The sequence below is a fragment of the Diachasma alloeum genome, unplaced genomic scaffold, assembly GCF_001412515.2.
Source record: "Diachasma alloeum isolate Michigan unplaced genomic scaffold, Dall2.0 Dall_scaffold_00327, whole genome shotgun sequence".
Taxonomy (NCBI): Eukaryota; Metazoa; Arthropoda; class Insecta; order Hymenoptera; family Braconidae; genus Diachasma; species Diachasma alloeum.
In genome coordinates, this window is record NW_021680466.1 from 24,207 (window position 1) to 47,863 (window position 23,657).

General features: G+C 37.5%; 3 protein-coding genes across 6 annotated transcripts; all 3 read right to left on the reverse strand.

Moving 5' to 3' along the window:
- Positions 1–921: 921 nt before the first annotated feature.
- Positions 922–3,354, reverse strand: LOC107040310. Its single transcript, XM_015260344.2, has 2 exons — positions 3,190–3,354; positions 922–1,633 (listed from the first exon to the last, which is right to left on the reverse strand). Exons 1-2 carry the CDS (start codon positions 3,242–3,244, stop codon positions 996–998), a joined length of 693 nt encoding a protein of 230 aa, XP_015115830.1. The 5' UTR covers positions 3,245–3,354; the 3' UTR covers positions 922–995.
- Positions 3,355–5,316: 1,962 nt separating this feature from the next.
- On the reverse strand, positions 5,317–12,791 carry LOC107040320 (cilia- and flagella-associated protein 410). 4 transcript variants are annotated; one of them, XM_015260357.1, is made up of 9 exons: positions 12,425–12,791; positions 10,904–10,969; positions 10,000–10,167; positions 8,168–8,330; positions 7,881–7,949; positions 7,677–7,787; positions 7,200–7,301; positions 5,584–6,110; positions 5,317–5,461 (listed from the first exon to the last, which is right to left on the reverse strand). In XM_015260357.1, exons 1-8 carry the CDS (start codon positions 12,502–12,504, stop codon positions 5,646–5,648), a joined length of 1,224 nt encoding a protein of 407 aa, XP_015115843.1. In that variant the 5' UTR covers positions 12,505–12,791; the 3' UTR covers positions 5,317–5,461; positions 5,584–5,645. The 4 variants fall into 4 exon arrangements, with proteins under 4 accessions (XP_015115843.1, XP_015115844.1, XP_015115845.1 ...); XM_015260358.1 differs by lacking the exon at positions 7,881–7,949; XM_015260359.1 differs by lacking the exon at positions 7,200–7,301.
- Positions 12,792–15,705: 2,914 nt separating this feature from the next.
- LOC107040339 lies at positions 15,706–21,580 on the reverse strand. The gene is made up of 7 exons (XM_015260390.1): positions 21,434–21,580; positions 19,956–19,993; positions 19,544–19,873; positions 17,965–18,064; positions 17,609–17,881; positions 15,829–16,107; positions 15,706–15,754 (listed from the first exon to the last, which is right to left on the reverse strand). Exons 1-6 carry the CDS (start codon positions 21,578–21,580, stop codon positions 16,054–16,056), a joined length of 942 nt encoding a protein of 313 aa, XP_015115876.1. The 3' UTR covers positions 15,706–15,754; positions 15,829–16,053.
- Positions 21,581–23,657: the final 2,077 nt, after the last annotated feature.

The window sequence follows — 23,657 nt, forward strand, 5'->3', positions numbered from 1 at the left end:
TGCGATTTTGGATAAACATCCTTAAGAATTGAACCCCACACAGTGATGAAATTAAAATGAATTCTACGAAATTTGCAAATCTTGAATGGGTCAACATGACCAAATTCGTAAATTGATAGTATTCCGTGACTTAAAATTGTCTATTTCATTTATGAATAATGTACATGCGTTGGTGGATTGAAATTTGTATCAAAATGAAGGGAATATCTTCATCTCTCAGTTTTAAAAAAAGCAAATTTTTTTCAAGTACTTGCGATTTTGCATAAACATCCTTAAGGCGCGGGTGGATTACCTTTCGAACGTTATCTCGAGTGTTTTTCCATCTTCATAATGTAAAATATATCACAATTTCCATTGGATTTTACATCACGCAGAAGTCCCTAAAAATTATAATTGTACAGTCAAAAAAAATAGAAAAAAAACTGAACATTTTCAAGGAGCATTTTTAATAAAGATTAAGAAATAAGTCCAATAGAGAGGAAACAGCGAATGGATAATTTATCATGGTAACTAACGATCTGACACCCATTGACTACAGTGACAAATGGCGACCTAACACCCATTAGATACATCAAATTATTAATTTGCAATTTCCTCCCTATTGGCTTTATTTCTCAATATTATTCAAAAACGCTCTTTGAAAATGTTCAGATTTTTCTCAACGTTTTTTTGATTGCACAATCATAATTTTTGGAGACTGCAGGGCTATGTAAAACTGAATCGCAATTGGAGATCATTTCAGATCACCAATATAAAAAAAAACAACCAAGATCACGTTCGAAAGATAATCCACCCGAGCCGTAACTAAAATAATAACTCCAATCGTACTTGACTCTTAATAGACTCTTGGAACCCTCAAAACGATTAAAATATGATAGCTGGCGGCATCTGAACGAGCACAGAAACAAAGACGAGCATAGGTACATTTACCTTTTTACCATTTTTTTTATTCATTCGTTTCTCTAACATAATCTTTCATACATAATCGCCAGAATTCAATCGAGAGTAATTTTTGGACGATTCAGTTTTTTCCATCTCCTCTCCTCTTTTTCCTTCAAAAATTGTCTAATCATATTCTCGGGAAGGACTTCCCCTCGCCATTTGCTCGGTATTCTCACGTTATCGAGGATTTGCAATCTCGAATCAACGTAGCCCCTGGCGTCGAACGACTCAGCCTCCTTTATCTGGGCTATCAGTTCAGCCTGAAATGCCTTTTCCTTCTTCAGCTCTCTCCTCTGCCTCCACTTCCTCCGGATGAACTTCATCCTCTTGCGGAGCTTTCTGAGCTTATGACGACGCATCTTGCGGCGTCTGATGACGATCAGTCGAGCTGCTTGCTTCTCGATTATGTGTTCCGAGGGCATCTCCAGGGAATTGTCGGGAATTTTGTCTGTTAATGGGATGATTCGGGTCTTCGGCAGGTCCGTTATGGTGTACGTGGGTCTTGGAGGGGTTTCTATTATCTTCCAGGGGAAACTCCCCTGGAGGGGAAACTCTAAGGTCTTAAGGTGGGGACTCAGGGGGGATCGGAGATTTGGAGTGAATGAGAAATACTTCATGTCGAGGGGGGGAATCGTCTCCCCAGGGGGGTTTTGAGCGGCACATGATGTCGTGTAGTTCAACGCAGTAATTCCTGAAGAGAAAAAAGAACTGGACATGAATTTGAAAGCGGCACTTGATTTTTTTTTGTGTAGAGTTCAACCTTCGTACAAGATACCACAGGGACTGCAGGGGAATAAAATTCCGAGAATTACGTATCCCCCACTTGACTTGCGCTCAGAGGGGAAAATATTTTGATTTGATATTCTTCATACCAGATACTAGACGATCTCTGTTTTTATGATCATTTGAGTACGATTCCTGATGTGAAACACGAATGTTTGATTAGAAGGTATTGTTCCTTTCAAAATAATAATTTAGAAATTCGGAATAAGTTAGTTTGTCAACAGGGTCGGCGAGGCAAAATTGAGACTTTCATTGGAATTTTGGGTTTCATAAAAATTGGGTGGAATTTTGTTTTGTTTTGTTTATATGTCCATCCAAAAAATGAAGGTAAAACACATGGTGCAATACGTGTAAAAAAAATTTATATTTTCCCAAATTTTCTGACCGACTCCAGGGTACAGTGTACAGTTCAACCTTCGTACAAGATACCACGGGGACTGCAGGGGAATAAAATTCCGAGAATTACGTATCCCCCACTTGACTTGCGCTCAGAGGGGAAACTATTTTGATTTGATATTCTTCGTACCAGATACTAGACAATCTCTGTTTTTATGATCATTTGAGTACGATTCCTGATGTGAAACACGAATGTTTGATTAGAAGGTATTGTTCCTTTCAAAATAATAATTTAGAAATTCGGAATAAGTTAGTTTGTCAACAGGGTCGGCGAGGCAAAATTGAGACTTTCATTGGAATTTTGGGTTTCATAAAAATTGGGTGGAATTTTGTTTTGTTTTGTCTATCTATCCATCGAAAAAATGGACGTAAAACACATGGTGCAATATGTGTAAAAATTTCATATTTTCTCAAGTTTTAAAACGGTTTAACTCGACTCATCTCCCAGTTGAGTTTTTGAGGAATATATTCGAATCTAAAGGAGATAGCGAAATTTTCATAATTACATTTGTTGTGGCACTCAATCGGCTCTACAAAAAGCTTATAACAACAATTCTGCTCTCTGCCTTATATTCCGAGATATTCATTGAAAACTCGTCAATAGTCAAAATTGACTTGTATCGTTTAACGACTTCGCTACTGATTTTTTTTTATAAACTTCAATTGATGTGCAATTAAGTTCTAGATCATAGATGCATATATTTCCAGTAATTTGCTCAATATCTCAACTCCATTCCCACTCAACGAGCCCCTTTGTCGAGTATCTTGTACAGAGAATGCGAAACGAGAAACATTCAAGCCAGAAAGTGGGGGTCTAACTTGGCATGGATTCAGTCCTAGAATCTTGTACGGAGACTGAGCTGTACGTCATTCGAAATGAATTTATTCAGTTGAGAGGAGAGGCTGCACTTCCCGTGAAAAAAAATGTTGTGCCATTCGATTATAATTAGGTACAGGTGACAATAATAATTGCGCTCCTCTCGTTAGTAGAATAGGTTATGCTGTTCTTGTAAGACAAGTGAACAATTAACAGAAGTGATCAGAATATTCAAAATACATCGTTATTACCTCCACGAGAAATTTTTAGACGTCGTAATATGTGACCAATTGCATTAACAGACATTCTGTCACTCTTTTTTCATACTCGTTGAAAATATTTCCCCCTGATGAGAGGTAGATATAAGCGACTTTCCAACCTAATTTTTCGGCACAGCTGAACCTGGAGAAATTATACAGCGCCTCCAAGCGGATTTTTCGTGAAATTATCTCGTGAAAAAAATTTTGAGACGAAAAGAATTATTCGCACGTGCATTTGCGTCAATTTTTATTTGCAAAAACGAGAGGATTCGAGTGTTGAATCGTCATGGCATTGAGTCCAGCCACCAAGCAGAAGGTCGCAGTCGTCCTGGAGGTCACGAAGACTATTTTTCACTGGGGATTCATGCCCACAGTTCTCTATTTAGGTTAGTTCATGTTTTTAATTCCCGTTGTTTGGAAACGAAAAAACACTGACACTCGGATTTTTGTATTTTATCGATTTTTAATTCTCCTGTGATGTTTTTTAGGGTTCAAGAAGGGAGCTGACCCTGGACTACCACCACTGACACTCATGAAGTGAGTACATAATTTTTTGGAGGTCTCAGACCGAAGAAAAAACTTTTTTAAACTTTTCATTAATGAAAAAATTCTAGTTTCGAATTAATTAGGGGATTGAATTCATTTGATTTTTTTTAAGTGAGTCTTTTTGCTTTTGATTTATGAACAAATTGTAATGTTTTAATTTATTTAATTTCATTTGATAGTTTTGTGTTAATTTCGATGTAAAGAGATTGTAATTTAATTCTAAATATCTGATTAATTTTTTTCAAACTTCATTTCCAGCTTATTATGGCTCTGAGGCTCTTCTTCACGATGGAAATTACGTCAAGACGTTGCCACCGATTTTTTTATTGTCCTCATTTCTAGAGTAATTTGTTTCTGTTGAAATGTGAAGAATAAATTTCATGTAAATAATACCTGAAGATGAAAGATTACTGATTAATATCTGAATAACAACACAATTATTGATTAACAAAATTCTGTATTTATTTGCATATTCGGGGTAAAAAGACAATTTATTAATTAATTAGGCTATTAATCTAAGCATTTGTTCCATCTGTCTCCAATTTATTCATTGAGTAAGCTCACGATTGTGAGTTGTAATCGAATTAATAGTTATCTTGTTCTCAAACTCTTGTCAATGAATTTAGATTGAACTCTATATTTTACACAGTGAATAATACAATAGTATTATCATCTCTCAAATTATCTAATTTATTTAATTATCATTACCCTAACGGACGTCCCAGGTATTTATCAAATAAGTTATATAATTTACAAACAAAAACAATCTCATGTGGAAGTTTTTGGGTGTAAATAATTATTCAATGATAACTAATCATATCAACAGGATTAAAATTCGAATAATCTAGAAACATTTTTGGATTTACAAACAATCCAAGAAATAGTGACGAAACTAATTGATCAAGAAATTCATTATTGCTTTGTAAACAGAGCAATTAATTTGCCCCACGAATATCAGATAATCTCTGAAATGAATCAACAAAGAATTTACTTCGGCGTCAAATATATATTTGTTCATAGTTTAATATTCTGAGTCACTCGGATAATTTTCCAACAAAATTCTCGTTAGATTTAAACAATGATCTCCACCAAACAATTTCCATGAACCCAAAACCGTTTTTTTCAACTTCAAACACTAAAAGAATCAATTTCCTATCATCACCAACATTTTCCAGAAGAAAAAAACTTATTACACAACCCCCGAAGCCCCTCTCCCCCCAATACTCCATTGCACTTCTCTCAATTTCAATTTAAAAAGAAATCAATTGTCTACAAATTGTACGACCAAGTGCCCTTCCCTGACTGAATATACCTCATCTCCTTGCCCCCCTCTCTCACCGGTATGCAATCCTCACTGTTAACCCTCCTGACTTCCCTCCCCCCGAAATCCCCCCAATTCTCCGACAAACTCAGTTCTTTTCTCCTAGCTCCACCCCGACCCCTGCCCTCTCTCTCACTCCCCTTGAGCCCTTCAATCCTCCCCTCCAGTGACCCCCCATCACCGAAATACTTCGGACTGGGGTCAATCGACACATTCTTACCCCCCCTGCCTCTAACTACACCCCCCAACCCCCGAAAAATCCCAGAAGAACTCCTCTGAAGATCGCAAGAACTCTCAAACGGTATCAAGGTGTCCAGCGAGTCTGAAAATTGTGGACTTGGTGATCTGGCATGAATTTTTCCTGAACTCTGAGGTGAAAATCTCATCTCTGTACCCCTGAAATACAACATCACCCATCAATACAAAAAAACATCCTCCGAAATTCCCCCTTCCCCCCCAAAAAAACACCATTTCCCAAGATAAAAAAATCACCCCTCCCAAAACTCAGAGATATTTACATTTTCCTGATGGAAAAGATGTCCGCCGATCCCCTGATGCCGTGGGGACGGCGTCAGATGCATCATTCCTCCAGCTCATCCATCCTGTTCCTCACCGCCATCTCCACCACCTCCAGGGAGGGATAATCCAGCTCCTTAACGAGGCACAAAACCGCCGAAAGAATATTGGAATTTCTGGTGACGGGTCGTCGATGATAATGGTATCTGCATTTTTCCTTGTCGGAGTGTCTGACCCATCCTGGCATCTCTCTGCTCTCCTCCCTCTCGAGATTCTGGTGGGATGAGTATTGTCGTCGAGCGGTGGATGGCTGAGAGGTGGCGAGGGGGTGCGGTGCATTGGGATCATCATCGTAGTCGTAGCTTGATGATCTCCTCTCGTCGACGTACTCCACTGTTGGATAGCTTGATCGAGGGGACGTGGGGGCTTGGCAACCTCGTGAGGGCGCCTCCTGGGGGAGAGGGTACTCGTAGCGACGATCGTCATAGTCACCATTGTGACGAGATAGCACTGGTCTGTCGTCGTACTCCTGGAGGATTAAACGTTATTACTGAGATTTAATCACAACTCTTATGATTTTTATATTAAGGCCCGGATGAATTATTTTTCGAGTGGTTGTTTTTTTTATTTTTAAAATCTGAAATGATCTCCAATTGCTATTTAGTTTTACCTAGCCCTGGAGTCTCCAAAAATTATGATTGTACAATGAAAAAAACATTGAAAAAAAGCTGGACATTTTCAAGGAGCGTTTTTGAATAATATTGGGAAATAAACCCACTAGGGAGGAAATTGCAAATTAATAATTTGATGTATCTAATGGCTGCTAGGTCGTCATTTGTCACAGTAATCAATGGCTGTCAGATACAATTTCCTCTGTATCGGACTTATTTCTTAAAACCCTTATTTTTTAATCTTCATTAAAAACGCTTTTTGAAAATGTTCAGTTTTTTTTCTACTTTTTTTTAATTGTACAATCATAATTTTTAGGGACTCCTGCGTGATGTAGAATCCAATGGAAATTGTGATATATTTTTCATTATGAAGATGGAAAAACAATCGAGATAATTTTCGAAAGATAATCCACCCGGGACTTAATGCTCAAATTTTTCGGACAATCCTCTACTAACAATGTCTATTCAAATGAACTCAAGTCCCTCCGTTCATTTTCAGTGCGAAAAATTTTCATAAAAACGTTTCGTTCTTATATCCCAATCCAACAATTAAATAAAATTAGAAACGGAATTTCATCTCTATGATTCTCATCTTCATGACATAAAAAGGCAGAAAGATAAGCGATAACAACGCACAATAGTTGTTAAAATCTCATGCTCCAGTTGTTGGCATAAAGACAGTAATTTTCATCACGTAACGACATTTTTTCAGGTATAAAATTCTATATTTCCCCAGTGAAACAAATATGTCATTGAAATTAATCTGCATCTGATATTGATGTGATTTGATTATTAATGAGAATGAGTAATGAAATTAAATTGTTCACGCCTTCGTGAACGATTCAAGGCCAAGAAGAAATCCATTTCAATTAAATGAATACGAGAGTCATTTCTAATTGTTTTTTTAAAATGAGTGGGAATCAATTAGTGGATCAATGGATTAATACCTTCCCAAGCTCAATAGTGTTAGTGGGCAAATTCTCCCCATTCCTGGACTCCATTCTCAGTCCCTCATCACGAGTAGATGCCTTCGTTTGGCCATTCTGAGTCTGTTAGTGGCAATTAATAATTAAAAATTAATGTTTGGAATAAAATTAGTTATTAAATAACCCAGAAAAATGCAGAGAATTTTACAAATTATTTTTCGATGAACTACTTCTCTTTAATTGAGCTGAATTTAACGATGACTTCATGATTTTTATGTTGGAAATTCAGTTCGGCTGTTTTTAAAATAATTTTGTAAATATTCTTTACTATTAAGTCAATCAATGAATCATTAGAAAATCATGAAAAGATAAAGAAAACCATCGATAGTTAAAAATAAATAGAAAATGAGAGAAAAGTCATTAAAACTGCAAAGAAAGAAAATTCAAAAACTTTATCGTTGATCTTATAGAATTATAACCGTTTTCATGATGCTGTACCTCATAATTATAATGATTATTTTGTGAGTACTGATTTGGAGATGATGCATTGTAATTAGCATTCCTCCTGTCGGTGTATTCATCGTGGCCGTGCGTTTCCTCATAACTTCTCTGTTGAATAATAATGAAAAAACATTAATAACGCAAATGAAATAATAAAAAATACCTGTTGTTATGAATTGACAATAGAAAGCAAATTCTCACTTGATCACTCGATGAACTGTATCTCCTGTTGGGTTCAGGCTCAGCTTCCTCAATGAACTCAGCTGTTTCCTGATTATTTTTTGTTAATAACACGAAAATTGTTAAATAATCAAATTAGAAGATGACTCACACGAAACCAACTCCATAAATTGAAATGGAAGGGCATGTTAATTGAATTAAATAATCGATTAATTTATTTAATTTGTAATGAATAAAAAATACGAGAGATTTGATGGCGAAAATTCATGCAAAGAAATTTTGTAGTATCAAAAAATAGTCTCTTATACCTCAGGACTTGCTAGGGCTGATTGAGGGGGTGAGGCGTCCATCTCAAGAGGATGTACGAGAATTTTTCCCCTGGATAAGGCCGTATTCAACTCCTCAGCAGTTACAAATTTGTCATCTAGCTTCTCTAGGTTTGGCAGGGCCCTTATGACTGCCATACGATACCTGAAAAATGATGAATTAGATAATTAATTTTGATTCAATGATTACTTCTGATGGGTATCTGAGGGGTGAAGTGTTGTATTCTTGAGAAATTAGAAACGGGAAAAGTGCTTTGATAAATTTTAGACATCAAGAATTATCGTATTTATGATGATTGAATCTTTTATCGATATAATAATCAAAGGGCTGAGGAGTTGGATTATCCCTCCCTGGAGGTGGTGGAGATGGTGGTGAGAAACCGGATGGATGAGCTGGAGGACTGATGCATCTGACGCCGTCCCCACGGCATCAGGGGATCGGCGGACATCTTTTCCATCAGGAAAATGTAAATATCTCTGATTTTTGAGAGGGGTGATTTTTTTATTTTGGGAAATGGTGATTTTTTTGGGGGGAAGGGGGAATTTCGGAGGATGTTTTTTTGTATTGATGGGTGATGTTGTATTTCAGGGGTACAGAGATGAGATTTTCACCTCAGAGTTCAGGAAAAATTCATGCCAGATCACCAAGCCCACAATTTTAAGACTCGCTGGACACCTTGATACCGTTTGAGAGTTCTTGCGATCGTCAGAGGAGTTCTTCTGGGATTTTTCGGGGGTTGGGGGGTGTAGTCAGAGGCAGGGGGGGTAAGAATGTGTCGATTGACCCCAGTCCAAAGTATTTCGGAGATGGGGGGTCACTGGAGGGGAGGATTGAAGGGCTCAAGGGGACTGAGAGAGAGGGCAGGGGTCGGGGTGGAGCTAGGAGGAAAGACCTGAGTTTGTCGGAGAATTGGGGGGATTTTGGGGGGGAGGGAGTTCAGGCGGGTTAACAGTGAGAATTGCATACCGGTAAGGGAGGAGGGCAAGGAGATGAGGTATATTCAGTCAGGAAAGAGCACTTGGTCGTATAATTTGTAGACAATTGATTTGTTTTTAAATTGAAATTGAGAGAAGTGCACTGGAGTATTGGGGGGAGAGGGGCTTCATGAGTTGTGTAATAAGTTTTTTTGTTCTAGAAAATGTTGGTGATGAGAGGAAATTAATTCTTTTAGTGTTTGAAGTTGAAAAAAATGGTTGTGAGTTCTAGGAAATTATTTAGTGGAGACAATTATTTAAATCCAACGAGAATTTTGTTGGGAAATTATCCGAGTGACTCAGAATATTAAACTATGAACAAATATATATTTGATACCGAAGAAAATTTTCTGTTGATTCATTTCAGAGATTATCTGGTACCCGAGGGGTAAATAATTGCTCTGTTTACTTGATCAACTAGTTTCGTCTCTATTTCTCGAATTGTTTGTCAATCCAAAAACGTTTCTAGGTTTTTCGAATCGTAATTCTGTTGACATGATTAATTATTATCGAATAATTATTTCCACCAAAAACTTTTACATGAGATTGTTTTTGTTTGAAAATCATAAAACTTATTTGATGAATGCCTGAGACGTCCGTTAGGATAATGATAATTAAATCAATGAGCTGAATTGACAGATAACAGATGTTGTTTAATTTCCTGTGTAAAATAAAAAATTTAATGTAAATACATTGACAAGATTTTACAAACGAGAGACTAATAACTCGATTCCAATTCATGCAGTCCATGAATAAATTGGAGAGAGATGGAACGAAGGCTTGGGCCATCGAGTTTGCTATTACTTCTGTATTTTTAGAAAAAAAATCGTCATCCTTACCCATCTCTTTCTGCACACGGATTCTCCCCCAGCCACAGATTCCTCAAATTTGGCAAATTTTGAAGATAACATATCTCGTTCAAGTCAGTAATATTATTCTTCCTCACGAACAGATCCTTCAAATTCAAGCAGTACTGAAAATCCGCTAGGCTGCTGATATTATTGACACTGCAAAAATTAACATAAAGAAATCCATGTAATGACTATTTAAACAGGTTTCCTCACCTAATCATCACAATATTTCTCTCTTCCAGGGATATAAATGGTTGAATTTACAGAGCGAATCCAAAGTGAAAGTCATCATTCCTCGATTTGTTGTGAATTAAACTTAAAATTGAAGTAGAAAGTCAAATAAGGTGTTTCAACTGCAACAGCATTCCCATAATAACTAACAGAATAATCACAATTATTTAATCAAATCCATTCGACAAGAAAAATCAACAAAAAATCGTTTAGTTCTCGTAAACAAAATTTTTCATCCAGAAAAATTTGGAAAATGCAAAAAAATTCTACTTTACATATCAATATTGATAAGTAATAATTGAAAGAATGATTATTTATTCAATGACATTCATTAAAAATTCATATTTCAAGTTAATGTTAAGTGTGTCAATTATCGTAACGAAAGAATACTGAATTGTCGTTAATTAAGGATTATTCAGGAATTTTCATTCCAGTTTTAATGAAGAGATGAGAAGAGGGAAGTTGCGTGGAATTGAATTCCTATACCTGTACACAATGTCCCGTGAGTTCCCACGTGGGCGGAACAACTTCTTGGGCCATGAAGGAAAAAAAAGGAATTGTGTAGGACGATGCGACCATGGGAATATTTCACAGTGAACACTACCATTCTGGGCATTCACAATGATTCTTTTTATTTGTTTTAGATTTTTTTTCAGCTCACCTCAATGAGAGCACCTCCACTTTTTTCAATTCTCGGAGGATACTGACGTCAGTCAACTCTGATCCCCTGTTGACAATATTAATGAATGAATTAATGAATTAAAAAAAATCGGAAACAACTAATTTTTTTGAAAGATAATTTTAAAATGTTTCAATCATTTTCAGCATGAACTGAAGTTCATGAATAGTTGATGCACTTATTCGCGTCGAAAAATATAAATTTCATGGAGACGACAATTATGTAACAATTTTTCTAATGAATTTAAATTATTTTTAGGGTAAAAACTTCATTGTTTGTCAATTATTTATCAAAGAAGGGTCTTAATTTTGAATAACAGTAACTTTCAAATCATTTAAAATGCTTTCGAAGGTTTCAAAATGTCTCTAATGGTCAAATAAAAATAAGATGAAAGGAAAAATAAAAATAAAAATTTTGTTTAATAAAAAAATGTTCAAGTGACAGAGACTCTATTTAATCATTTTCACACAAAAATTATTTATGAATAATTTACAAGAAACCCAAAATATTTGAAAATGCATTTTGTTCAAAACATTTTAAAAACTTTTTTTATGAAATTGTCGAATAGTTCAAAATGTTTCTGGCGTCGAAATGGAAAAAAAAGTTGAAAGAAATTTAAGAGAATTAAAAAATTGTTCAAGTGCTGGGACATCCTTAAAAAATAAAATTGTGTTCCTCTGACCATTTTCATATGAAAATTATTTCTAATTACTTCACAGATTAAAAAATAAAAAAATTAATAAAATGAATTTTATGCAAAACTTGCAAGAAAAATCCTTCATGAAATTATTGATGTATTCTTCAAGAGCAGAAAGGCATCCCCCAGAACTCCAGAATGACTGAATAAAATTCCCCCAAACTGTAAATGATTCATGAAAAAAAATCACCTGCCCTTGAATCTATCATCAATTATTTGAGGAGATGGAGTCTAATTTTTTTAAATTTTCTTTGGCTTTTGCAAGGAGAGTATTGAAAAACTGTTCAAGTGCTGGGAAATCCTCAGAAAATAAACATGTGTATATCTGATTATTGTCACACAGGAATTATCATAATTATTTCACAAAACAAAAACAGACAAACTTAATAAAACAAACTTTATCTGAAACTTGGTAGAAATTTCCTTCATGAAATGATTTACATTTACTTTCAGACACAAAAGGAATTCTCCAAAACTCCAAATTACCTCAGACAAACAAAATAAGTCATGAAAAAAAATCTCACCAGCGCTTGAATTTTTTCATGCATTATTTGAGGAGATGGATTTTAATTTTTTGATGTTCTTTAGCTACTCAAATATTTTTTAATTTAAATTTTGTATTAAAATGTCTTCTGATGGTTCGAAATGTCTCTGCTGCCCAATTAAAAAAAAATTAAAAGAAATTCAAGAAATTGTTTACGTCTCCTCCAAGAAATAAAAGGCATCCTCCAAAACCCCAGAACAGCTGCATAAAATTCCCCCAAACAAAACTGTAAATAATTGATGAAAAAAACGAAAATACTCACCAGCAATTGAGTTTTTTCACAGCAGTGAGATCGGAAATTCGTGACCTGGCCACAACCATTTCCTCAGTCAGCCTCACCATGATGTCACGTATTTAATTTGTCATGAAAAAAAAATAAAAACAACAACAATTTCACTCGAACTCACAATTTATTCCCACGAGGAGCACGAACCCAATATATTTCACTATTTCTTGGAGGATTGAGGTTACTAATTTATCCCAGTGAGTCTGAACGTAAATTCTGTATTGAGAGAGGCTAACACATTTTTTTGGAAGAATCAATGGTGATTTTTATTTCATTTATTACGAGAGGATTAAACATTGAAATTTGGGGAAAGTTTTGACAACAATCCGTGCGCCATGATGGCTCGCCGTTGACTGCATCTCCATATTTTTTTTCACCAAGGATCGGGATGATAATTCTAGGACTAGGGTCCCTAGGTATCTGCTATTGAGAGTGGGGATATGCGCAAAAATTTAAATTATTTATTTCTCGCATGAAAAGCGTCGATTACCATTGAAAATGTTGAAAAATGCATATTTCATGAATTTTTTTCTTGTTTTCAATAATAGAAAAATTGTATGAATTTTTTTACGTGAACACATCTTTCATTTTATGTTGAAAATTTATTTATTTACTAGGGGACTACGTCCCCTGCTCGCGGCACTCACCAACCCATATATGACCCCCATCATCCTTATTCTGACCTTTGTGACCCTCATTATATCCCTCGTGGCCCTTAACCTGACCCTTATTCTAAGCCTTGTGACCCTTAATCTGACCCTCATGAGCCTCAATCTGTCCGCTGTAAACCTTAATGTGACCCTCGTGACCCTTACTTTGATCCGTCCGCTGTTACCCTTTATCTGACCCTCGTGACCCTTATTCTGACCCTTACTCTGACCCTCAAGACCATTATTTTGACCCTTGTGAGCCTTAACTGTGGAGTCTTAATTTCGAGTACCAAATTTCTATCGCCACAAGTCGATTTGGATTTTTATAATATAGAGAGATAAATAAACTAGGGGACTACACCCTCTGCGCGCTCCACTCGCCAACTCTCATATGACCCCCAAGACCCTTATTCTGACCCTTGTGAACCCTTAGTTTCTGACTCTTCATTTCTGACCCTTAATTCTGGAGTCTTAATTTCGAGTACCAAATCTTCATCACCAGAAGTCGATTTAGATTTTTATATTTTATAAATAAATAATTCTGACCCTTATTCTGACCCACATGACCATTATTTTGACCCTTGTGAGCCTTAACTGTGGAGTCTTAATTTCGGGTACCAAATTTTTATCGCCACAAGTCGATTTGGATTTTTATAATATAGAGAGATAAATAAACTAGGGGACTACACCCTCTGCTCGCTCCACTAGCCAACCCTCATATGACCCCCAAGACCCTTATTCTGACCCTTGTGAACCCTTAGTTTCTGACTCTTCATTTCTGATCCTCAATTCTGGACTCTTAATTTCGAGTACCAAATTTTCATCACCAGAAGTCGATTTATATTTTTATATTTTATAAACAAATAATTTATTATTTATTTGTAATTATTATCTATTTATTTATTCTTATGTCTTTTTTAAGTATATTTGAAAACTCACGGCATTCTAAATGAGTTGAATATGGAAAAATCGGAGAATAAAAAAAAATTTGAGAAAATAAGAAGGAATAAGTACTGTAAGGTAGTTGAGAAATAATGATAGCGTAAATAATGATATTGGAAAATAGAGCGAGTATAACACATCATAATCTGGAAGGCAATTAAATATGTATCGAAATTGTACTTATTTATAACAATCAAACCAAATCAACTTGCTATGCCGATAGAGTCGAAATATAAAATTCAAGTTTAGAATAATCTGTCAACGCGGTTACTCTTCAAATTTATTTCTTTCTCAGAAAAACTCCTTGTCGCCATTGGTTATCAATATCCTAGGAACTACTAGAACTCGTACAGTGCTGCCAATCGAACAGTTTTCATGTGTTGACGTAAATTACCTCGAGGGATTTTTTACATTTTTTATATTCCTTCGAAAAGCTTGCAATTTTCGATTACTAGAATGTTTTATTTTATTCCGAGTGACGAAGACGCAGTATTGGACACATAAAAAATAGTATATTATGGCCCGAGGACAGATAAACAGCGAATTTTAATTTCACTTTGTTCGGGTAGAACACGGTTCTCGGTACTTGAGGCATAAAATATCATTTTATGTCCCTAGGATCGTAAAACTGCGATTCTAACATCGATTTCCTCGGTTAAATCGCGGTTTTCGGGCCCAGAGACATAAAATGTTGTATGCTACACGGCGATAAAACTATTTCCTGACTCGAGTGATTAAAATCCTCGATTACGAGGTGAGACCCTCGTAGTTTATCACCCTTGCGAGGTATAATCTTCGCGAAGCTTCACGGTTTACGATAAAAGATAACGTCGGCTGGTTTTTTACATTTTTTACATTTATTACGTAAATGCCCAACGTAGATGCCCAACGCTGGGCGCCAGTAGCGGAAATTTAAATTTAATGAGAGTATCAATACCAAGTTGATTCACTGGGGGGATATTGCAACAGTGTAAATGCTAAATTAATAGAAAAGAGGAATGTCATAATGACTATTTTGTAAGAAATATAATTTATCAGTGATCATTAATGCTCACGACTTACGCTTCCAATGAGATGTTTTTTCTTCCAAACTTGAGATCGAAGTGCCTGCTTCTAGAGGATTTATTCTGATCAAAGTGGGATGAATTGAATGGTTGTGATCAATAGAGCCCCTGAACCATTCAACGATATGAACATCACTTCTTCTGACAATTAGTGCAGGACAACTTCAATCTCAATAAATCAATAGGGTATAATAATCCATCACACTATTGATGAATAGGTATATTTCATACATTTTATTTTCATGAAGTCATTATTAAAATGGTCCGTATAGACTTAAAAAAACTCAATAGGTCACAAATTTCCCAATTTTATTATTTCATTTATTCAATGAAAATTATCAAAAAGATTTCACAAATTGGATAATTACGTCACAACTCCTAAATGGGATTTTATTAAAGAATTTCCATTTCTCTTCATCATTGTGTGGTAGTTGCGTGTGCACCTGGCCTTTCTTATAACGCATTACTGCATTGAAGGGCTCCTCACGAGCAGTTACAGTATTCAATACAGTTATTCTCATCTCCAAATGTCACAAATTGGTCCAATGGGCATTGCAATATTAATTCCAATCTGGCAGAATTTCTTGATAAGTTTGTGAACTGCTCCACGGGCATATATTCATTATTCATGTATATATATATTCATTTTTCTGTTGGACGATTTCCATAATTTATTATTGTAAATGTCATTCACAACTGAATAACTCTAAAATGAGAGGCTTACCCTCTGCAAATCTCTGTAGTTATAGTAAAAAAATTATGCATCCATGCGTTCACGGTGTATGTCATTATGCGATTCATCACGCGGTCGTGGATGCATCTGTGCTGATATCTTCCTACCACGATTGCGCTATGTGAGTCATTTTCAACGTGGCAACATAAACTTTGCGCATTACACCACCATCCAACATTGATTGCACACGATATATTCAGTACATAAAATTTCCTTTTACTTGTAAGCTTTCTTCAAGACGGTCATTGCGGAGTATGACTTGATTATTATCTGCGGGAGAATAGAAAATGATTAATCACTGAAATAATCCAACATTTCTGTAACTGATGCTGAACTCAGTGAAATACAATCGGCCAAATAAGTTCCGTCCCACCTGAAGTTGATCCCCCATTGGGCTTCCCCGATGAAACCATCTTCAGGTGGGACAGAACTTATTTATGGCACGCCGTGCAATAAGTCGAGTTTATCTTCAAACTCGACTTCTGCACGATGTGGCATAAAATAGTATAGACCACTCGGGCATAAACTTCGTTTTCAACGAATGTGAATACAGACTGTAAACTTCACATTCGTCGAAAACGACATTTGTGCCCTTGTACTCTAATGTACTATTGGCTAATTGTATGATTGAGTTTCATGGGGGATTCCCATAGGCAATGAGTATGGTGCCGCCACCTAGAACTCAGCGAGGGGCGGACGAATATGAAATTCATAAATCTCAATTACAGTCGGACCTGTCATAAGTTATAACCTGTGATAAGTTATACTAAATCACCTCAGATAAGTTATATTACAACTCCCACCACGAGTCCATTTCACGCTTGCACCGAAATGATTGAAACTAGTTGCGTATGCTCCACCATAGGTGAGTAGGGTGAGTATGATTCTTGTATGTGTTAGTTTCACGTAGAGCAGGAAAAACTGGTACATGATATTATTAGTTCACTTCATGTCCAATAATTAAAAAAAAAATACAATGTCCGAAGTAAAAAAATGTCGTTTGCTTTGGAGTGAGAAGATAACAATTGTCGAAAGACTTAATAATGGAGAGAAAGAGGGTACGTTGGCATCCGAGTACGGAGTCGTTCAGCAATTAGCACGCGGATCTGATTGGTCACCCCTACTTTGCTTGAAGCTAGGGGAAGCGAGCGATATAGTGACGTTGGAGATACAACTTATCCGAGGTTGGAATGCCATTTCGTATAACTTATGACAGGTTCGACTGTACCACAATATATTGATATTGACAGATGAATAAGGTCTGCATAATACTTCTAAGAATTGCTCACATTGAGGTGGAAAGGAAACAGGGGATTTGGAGAAATAAAGACATTGATTAAAATGTCAAAGAAATAAAATTAATTATTTTAATCTCCGCAATCTCTATAGGAGCGAAAAACAAACAAACAGAATACAGAAAAAAATCAACCTTTCCAAATCTGAAAATAAAATGCACAAAATCTCGAAAAATTCATTCAGATCTAACAAAAACAAAACTATAATCCCCGTTAGTCAAATGGTATAGTTGTTATTATGGCTGTATGATTTTTTCAAGATTTTGAGCAATTATTTTCAGATTTAAGGGTTGAAATTTTTCTGTACTTTCTCTCTTTGTTTTTGCCTCTTATATAGCCTGAGGAAGTAAAAATAATTTGGCGAAACGTTGCTTCTTAAGGGAATGCAATCAACTTCGTTAAAATTTCTCAAAATCCCGTGATTCTTTCACTTAAATTCTCCGCTACGAAGATGATCGAAAACATCAGACACTCACGTTCTTGTACGTGATAACAGAAAGATCAAAAAGACCAACAGCGCTGACCACCATGGGATTTTCCACGAGTGAAGAGAACACTTTGACATTCGTTCGAAAGGAACGATTCCCTCGATACCAACATGACTCATACAGTGCTATGCTGGTTTTATCACTCTCCTCGATAATGCAATCTCCACTCCAACAGAAGGCGAATAATTGGCACAGGAGGCTCTCGAAGAAAACGGTGATAAAAATTGCTTTCGGTGGCTTACTCAAATCTATTGTTTTTGCCTTACGAGTGCATCAACAGGACAATGTCAATTATTGTGCAACAATTACGATTAATTGAAAGAATTCGAATATGAAATTCTCACCACGAATACGTGGAATCCGATCAAAGACATCATTGTCAGGCTGGAAATCAATTGGGGTAGGAGAATGCTACCAAAAACACTTTGCAATGTTTTGACAATTCTGAAACAAGCAACTAAAATTTTCCAATTTTGTTGAAGTGAAGTATCATTTAAAATTCATAACTAAAAAAGCGCCCTGAGTCAAGTCGAAAAATTGGTTTGAATAAAATCGATCTGAATGATGCCGGCAATCGACGATGTCATGCGTCTTACTTAGAGACGCATCCCGCCAGATCGATTTGAATCAAGTCGAAGAATTTTCTTGATTCAGGTAGAATTTGATTTCGTTCGTCAACTCTAATTTGACTCAGGCCGGATCCAACTTGATTTAAGATGATTCTTCGACTTGATTACGATTTGTCGAATTGATTCAAGAAGTTTCTTCGCCCTTTCTTCTGATTTTTATCTGCGTTACCATGGGCCGTCTTACTCTCAACGATTGTGCAGAGCTCTAATGTGCCCTTCTGTCACACTGACTAGAGGGGCACATTAGGCCACTACACCGTGCCTACCTTCCAAAATTTTTGGGCGAGGGTGTTCCTAAGCCGTCACCCATCCAAGTACTAACCGCGCTAAATGCAGCGGCACTCGGATGTCTGCCGGAGCAACACCTAACTTTTTTTTAATTTTATTTATTATCAGAACACAGTATAAAATATTATTACAGGCATAAACAACTTCGTAAAAAAGGCCCTCAATTATACAGAGAAAGAAATATGTTCAGCATTATAAGCCATCCTTAATTTCAAATCATCGTAAGGATTATCTTATGCGCATTTGTAATTATTAGAGTATGATATTAACTTAAACTTTCAAAATACCAAATCAACCTTTGCCATAATGGCTGCGTAAACAAGTGGAAAGTAAGGCAGCAACACCTAACTTACCCAACCATTACGGTCGTGTTTATAAATTCAATATTTCAAATTAACCCCTTAAGGACGGGGTCCATATACGTATTATGGACCCAAGCAAAAAGGCATGATTCTGTGCAAAACTGGATAATTCCAAAACTGACAGATAATCCCATTCCGCCAACGCCATTCGAAAGCTGGATAGTGTAGCTTCAATTTTTAATGCGTTTTATAATTTTTCATGCATTAAAATTCATTGAATCTCAGTGATATTAAGCGCACGTCATTTCATGTGAAACGCAGATAAAGGAACATCCCCACTCATCCAGTTTACAGCAGCATTAGAAGAGGGAAAGGGTCGGGAATAGTGGGGGGGATTGTGGCAGTGGTTGACATTTGTGACCCACTGCGCATTTCATAGCGCATGACGTCAAAGAGAAGGATGCACGATAGATATGGAGTGGTGGAAAGTTTTTGAGGGGCAACAGGCCTCGAGGGGAGTGAGCGTAGATTACGGAGTCGGCGGATAAAGGAGAGTCCACTGTACCCAGGGTTCGCGACGTGGACGCCGCTGTTATGTGAACCCCAAAAATCCAAAATAATAAAATTAATGTGACTAAGTCACATATGACTAAGTCGCAGCAACCATCCGGGAACCGCAACAATGACATAAAACTTGGACTCACTGAAATATTTGTTGATAATGTCGGATGCACTTGATCAGTTCTTCATTAGGATCAAGACTCTCAGTCTTGATATTCATTTCGAGACAGTCGAACTGGATTACATCAGCTGCCTCTGGTCTATCCTCTCCATTACTCACCGCATAATCATTGGCGCAATTTTTCAGCCGATAGTTGAGAATATTCAATTGTGCCGAAGTCTGGATCATCAGGCTCAAGAAGAGACTGTCATGTGCTAGAATGGTGTAAGTGAATGCGGACCACGTGATGAAGTCAAGTGTGAGAACGATCCAGAAATTATGACCTCTCGTTATTTTCCTCAAAGGTGTGTCACTGAAAATCACTGAATCGTTTGTCGTCGCTATTTCGAACGTCAATTTCGTTGGGACTCGGAGGGGCTGGGGGGGGGGCTTACCTTATCGGTAGAGAATCAATTGACCAACCGTTCTCAACCAACGAAGAGTAGAAGAAAAATACGTTGTAGAGGGTGACGATGATCGCCCATATAAATGTGAATTTTTTTGTCGTCTTCATGGCACTCGTTACACACCTATTTCGATGGCTTACTAGAATAATGTGTAGTAAACTACTGGTTATACAGCGGAATCTCGCATTTCTTATACAGTCAATTCTTTATATAAGATACCGCGGGGATACCAGTAGTCCACTCTCACTACGCACACTTGCAGAGTGGAGAAAAATATAAACCAAATATTTTATATAAGATACCCATTCGATGATATTTTGGCCTCTAATCAATCAAAATTGGTGATTGAAGACTCAATACGTGTTTGGATACTATTATTTCATAGAGTCTTATTTCCCTTTTTCTTTCGAACACACCCTCGTATGATAGAAACACACGGATAGACTGATAGCTTCGCCGCTCGCCCCCCCCCCCNCTTTTTTTAAAATGCTAATGAGGAGTTGAAATGTTGATAAAATTTAATAATTTTATTTTCAATACAAAGAACAATTCTTTCCCTTTGTAACGAGCCTAAACTGAGCTCAATTGATAAATTTGTTTCTGACTTATGAATAATTTTAAAAAAATCTAAAGTGTCCATTTTACCCCACCCTCCCCTAGAGTCTCCCTAACTTCACCACGTCGGGGCTACAAATTCCACGAAATGAGCGGTTGCGGACATCTACACTCTGTCGCTAGAGGGGCGTCGCTCAAGTAGAGTGAGAGTGAGAGTGGTTATGGGACACACGGAGTACGAAAAACGTTCGGGAGCAGAGACTGTTTACTGCGCATTCACCAAGCGCAGAGGGATACACGCATATCACTCACACACGTTTGGGGTGCTTAGAGTAAGGGAACACTCTCCCCACTGTCGCTGGAAAGTTGGAGAGTAGAGAAGTTAGGGAGACTCTACTGTAATATCAGAAGTGATATCACATAAAATACCTTGGGGATAGCAGTAGTCTACCGGGTAGACTCTACCCTCGCTGCGCAGACTTGTAGAGAGCACTCATTCAATGAAATTTAGACCTCTAATCAATTGAAATTGATGATTAATGACTCACTGCGTGTTTGGATATTATAATTTCATAGAGTCTCAGTTCCCTTTTTCTTTTGAACACAAACATGATAGAAATACTGGAGTCAAACAGTCTTACAGGGCCAAACAGGAGAGAACTAGAGTGATCATGAGGGTCAAATGGCTAGAAGGGTTGAGAGGGAGTTTTGACCTTTGAGACCTTAGATCACTCCGCATGTCTCTCACGTTTGATTCTTGAAATCATTTGGCCCTTAAGGTAAATTGTATCCCTATGATGATTCCATCCTTATAGAAGTGCATAAAGTCAAACGTTGGGGAGGCGAGAAATGTTTGGGGGTAATCTTATAGAAAGGGTTGACTGTACTGCAGAATACAGAAATTGACTACCGATTTCGGGTGGACATGAAATATTCCTCTCCCAATTGAATGTCTCTAAAATGTAGACAATATCCGACCGCCTCATGATAAGATTGATGTTCTTCATGATTGTGCAGAGGTATCCAGCAGCAAACGACGAAGACATCGTACACGCCATGAAATCTTCTTTGGTCAACCAGACTCGATGCACGCAACCCATCGTCCTCACCACAAATATGACGAATATACTTACACTGGAATAGCAGCTGTAATAGAACCACTTTTTGCTGTCACCGTCATGTCGATTCCACATGCCTTCACAAGTGAACATTATTTTCCAATTTTCGGAGAGAGACTTATGGGCAAATCATTAATAGTTAACAGTGAATACTGTACCGAAGTATACGAGCCACTTCAGGTTGAAGTCGGAATAATATTCGTTGAGGGAGAAACGTTTTCTCGTGGTCATGTCTGAAGTTTCTGAAGCCAATGTGTTCCGTGACGATGTCTAAAGGACTGACTCTTTCGTGAGCAGTTTCGTCTGATGTGATCGATAGTTATCAATGTATTCATGAGGGCGTTACAGCTCTCGTTATTCATTCAGAAGAATCGATCATTGGACACAATTATTCATCATTTATGCACGAGGAGGTAATGGCAGTTGATGCATAATGAAATATGCGTATTATAGTATTCATCATTTCCGAGTATTTCGTCTAGTTAGCCCGAATATTCATGGCTATGAGAATCCTCCGAGTTATGTCGTGAGACATAGCTGGCGAGCAGAGAATAGAGCGATGTCCCAAGTGGGGTTTGACAACGGGCATGGTGTCGTTCTAATGTGCAGGTATTTGATCGTTACAATGTGATCACTGCGTAGTACTTGCGTCATCCAGTGGATTGTGTTGAGTGTTGAACCCTGGTGTGATCACCAAACGCAACCCTGCGACTTTGGTCGCCGTGTTATTTAGGCTGCAGCGTTGCCGAATTCACTCTACACTGCCCGGGCGCATTTAGCGAGTTTCCGGCAACGTCGCGTCATCGGCACACGTACGCAAGCCGCGATGGCCCGGCCATAGCCATCAGGGGCCCTGGTCATGGGGGGCTAGGGCCGTTCTATGGTTTTTTATGGCGATTTGGGTTCATGACCGCCTTCCATGGCCGTCCATGAGAGGTTTCCATGAAAGGTAGCCGTGAAAGACGTCTATGGGAGATGTCCATGAAAGGTGGCCGTGAAAGACGGCCCTGGAAGGCAGCCATGAACCCAAATCGTCATGAAAAGCCATGGAACAGCCATGGGAAGGCCCCTGACCGGGCCATGGCCAGGCCAGGAACATGGAAAAAAATAATTCATCTGTCCGAAATAATTTGTTTTCTTCAGGAATTTTCGAAACTATATTGTTCTAAAAACTACTATAATTTTTTAGATACTTCAATTGAAAAAGTCAATTTTTTTCAATTTTTCCGGTTAGCCAGTCAATTGTAATTAAAGAAAAACGACTCCCGGCGGGGTTTCCCTCATAAGGTGACCAATCTAGGGTTAAAATATAACTTGGGATATTAGGACTAATGATTTGCAGGGAAATAAAAAACATGTCTTTTATATTGGGGTTCGTTCAATCACATTAAATTATCCTTAGTAATCTGTTGCATGAATATTTTATTTGTCTCCCTTGGTGCAGTCGACACTCTGTATAAGATACTTCTCGATAAGATACCTCACGCCCATGAGTACTCGAGAACCATCTGTTTTCCCCACTTTATCGCCTCCGGAATATTTTAGTTCATGTACTTCATATAAGATACTCATGATCTCGGACATTTTTTAACGAAAAAGTGTGATCACTCGGGTCAAATGACGAGCGAAGTAATTACATGGGTCCACGGTCTCAAGGGTCAAAGCTCCCTTCCAACCCCTCGAGCCACTCGACCCTTTTATGAGCAGTCCATGGAAAATATATCACCCTCCCCCACATGCTTACCATCCTCGCCTTCGGCTCGGAAGGCAATCTTCCACAGGGGCGGGGGAGGGGGGGGCGGTGATTTGTTTTTCAAGGCTCGGGCATGTAATGTACTATCTCGCTTTGCTCGGCTAAATCGCGGTTTTCGAGCCTAATGACAAAATAGTATATTTCGTCATTAGGCCGAAAAATATTTTTTGTCATTCCGGCCGTACAGGCAGAGATTCACGGACTCGGGGCTTCAACTGAAGGCCCGAGTTGAAGACCCGAGTTTGTAGCAAAGATGTCAGACAA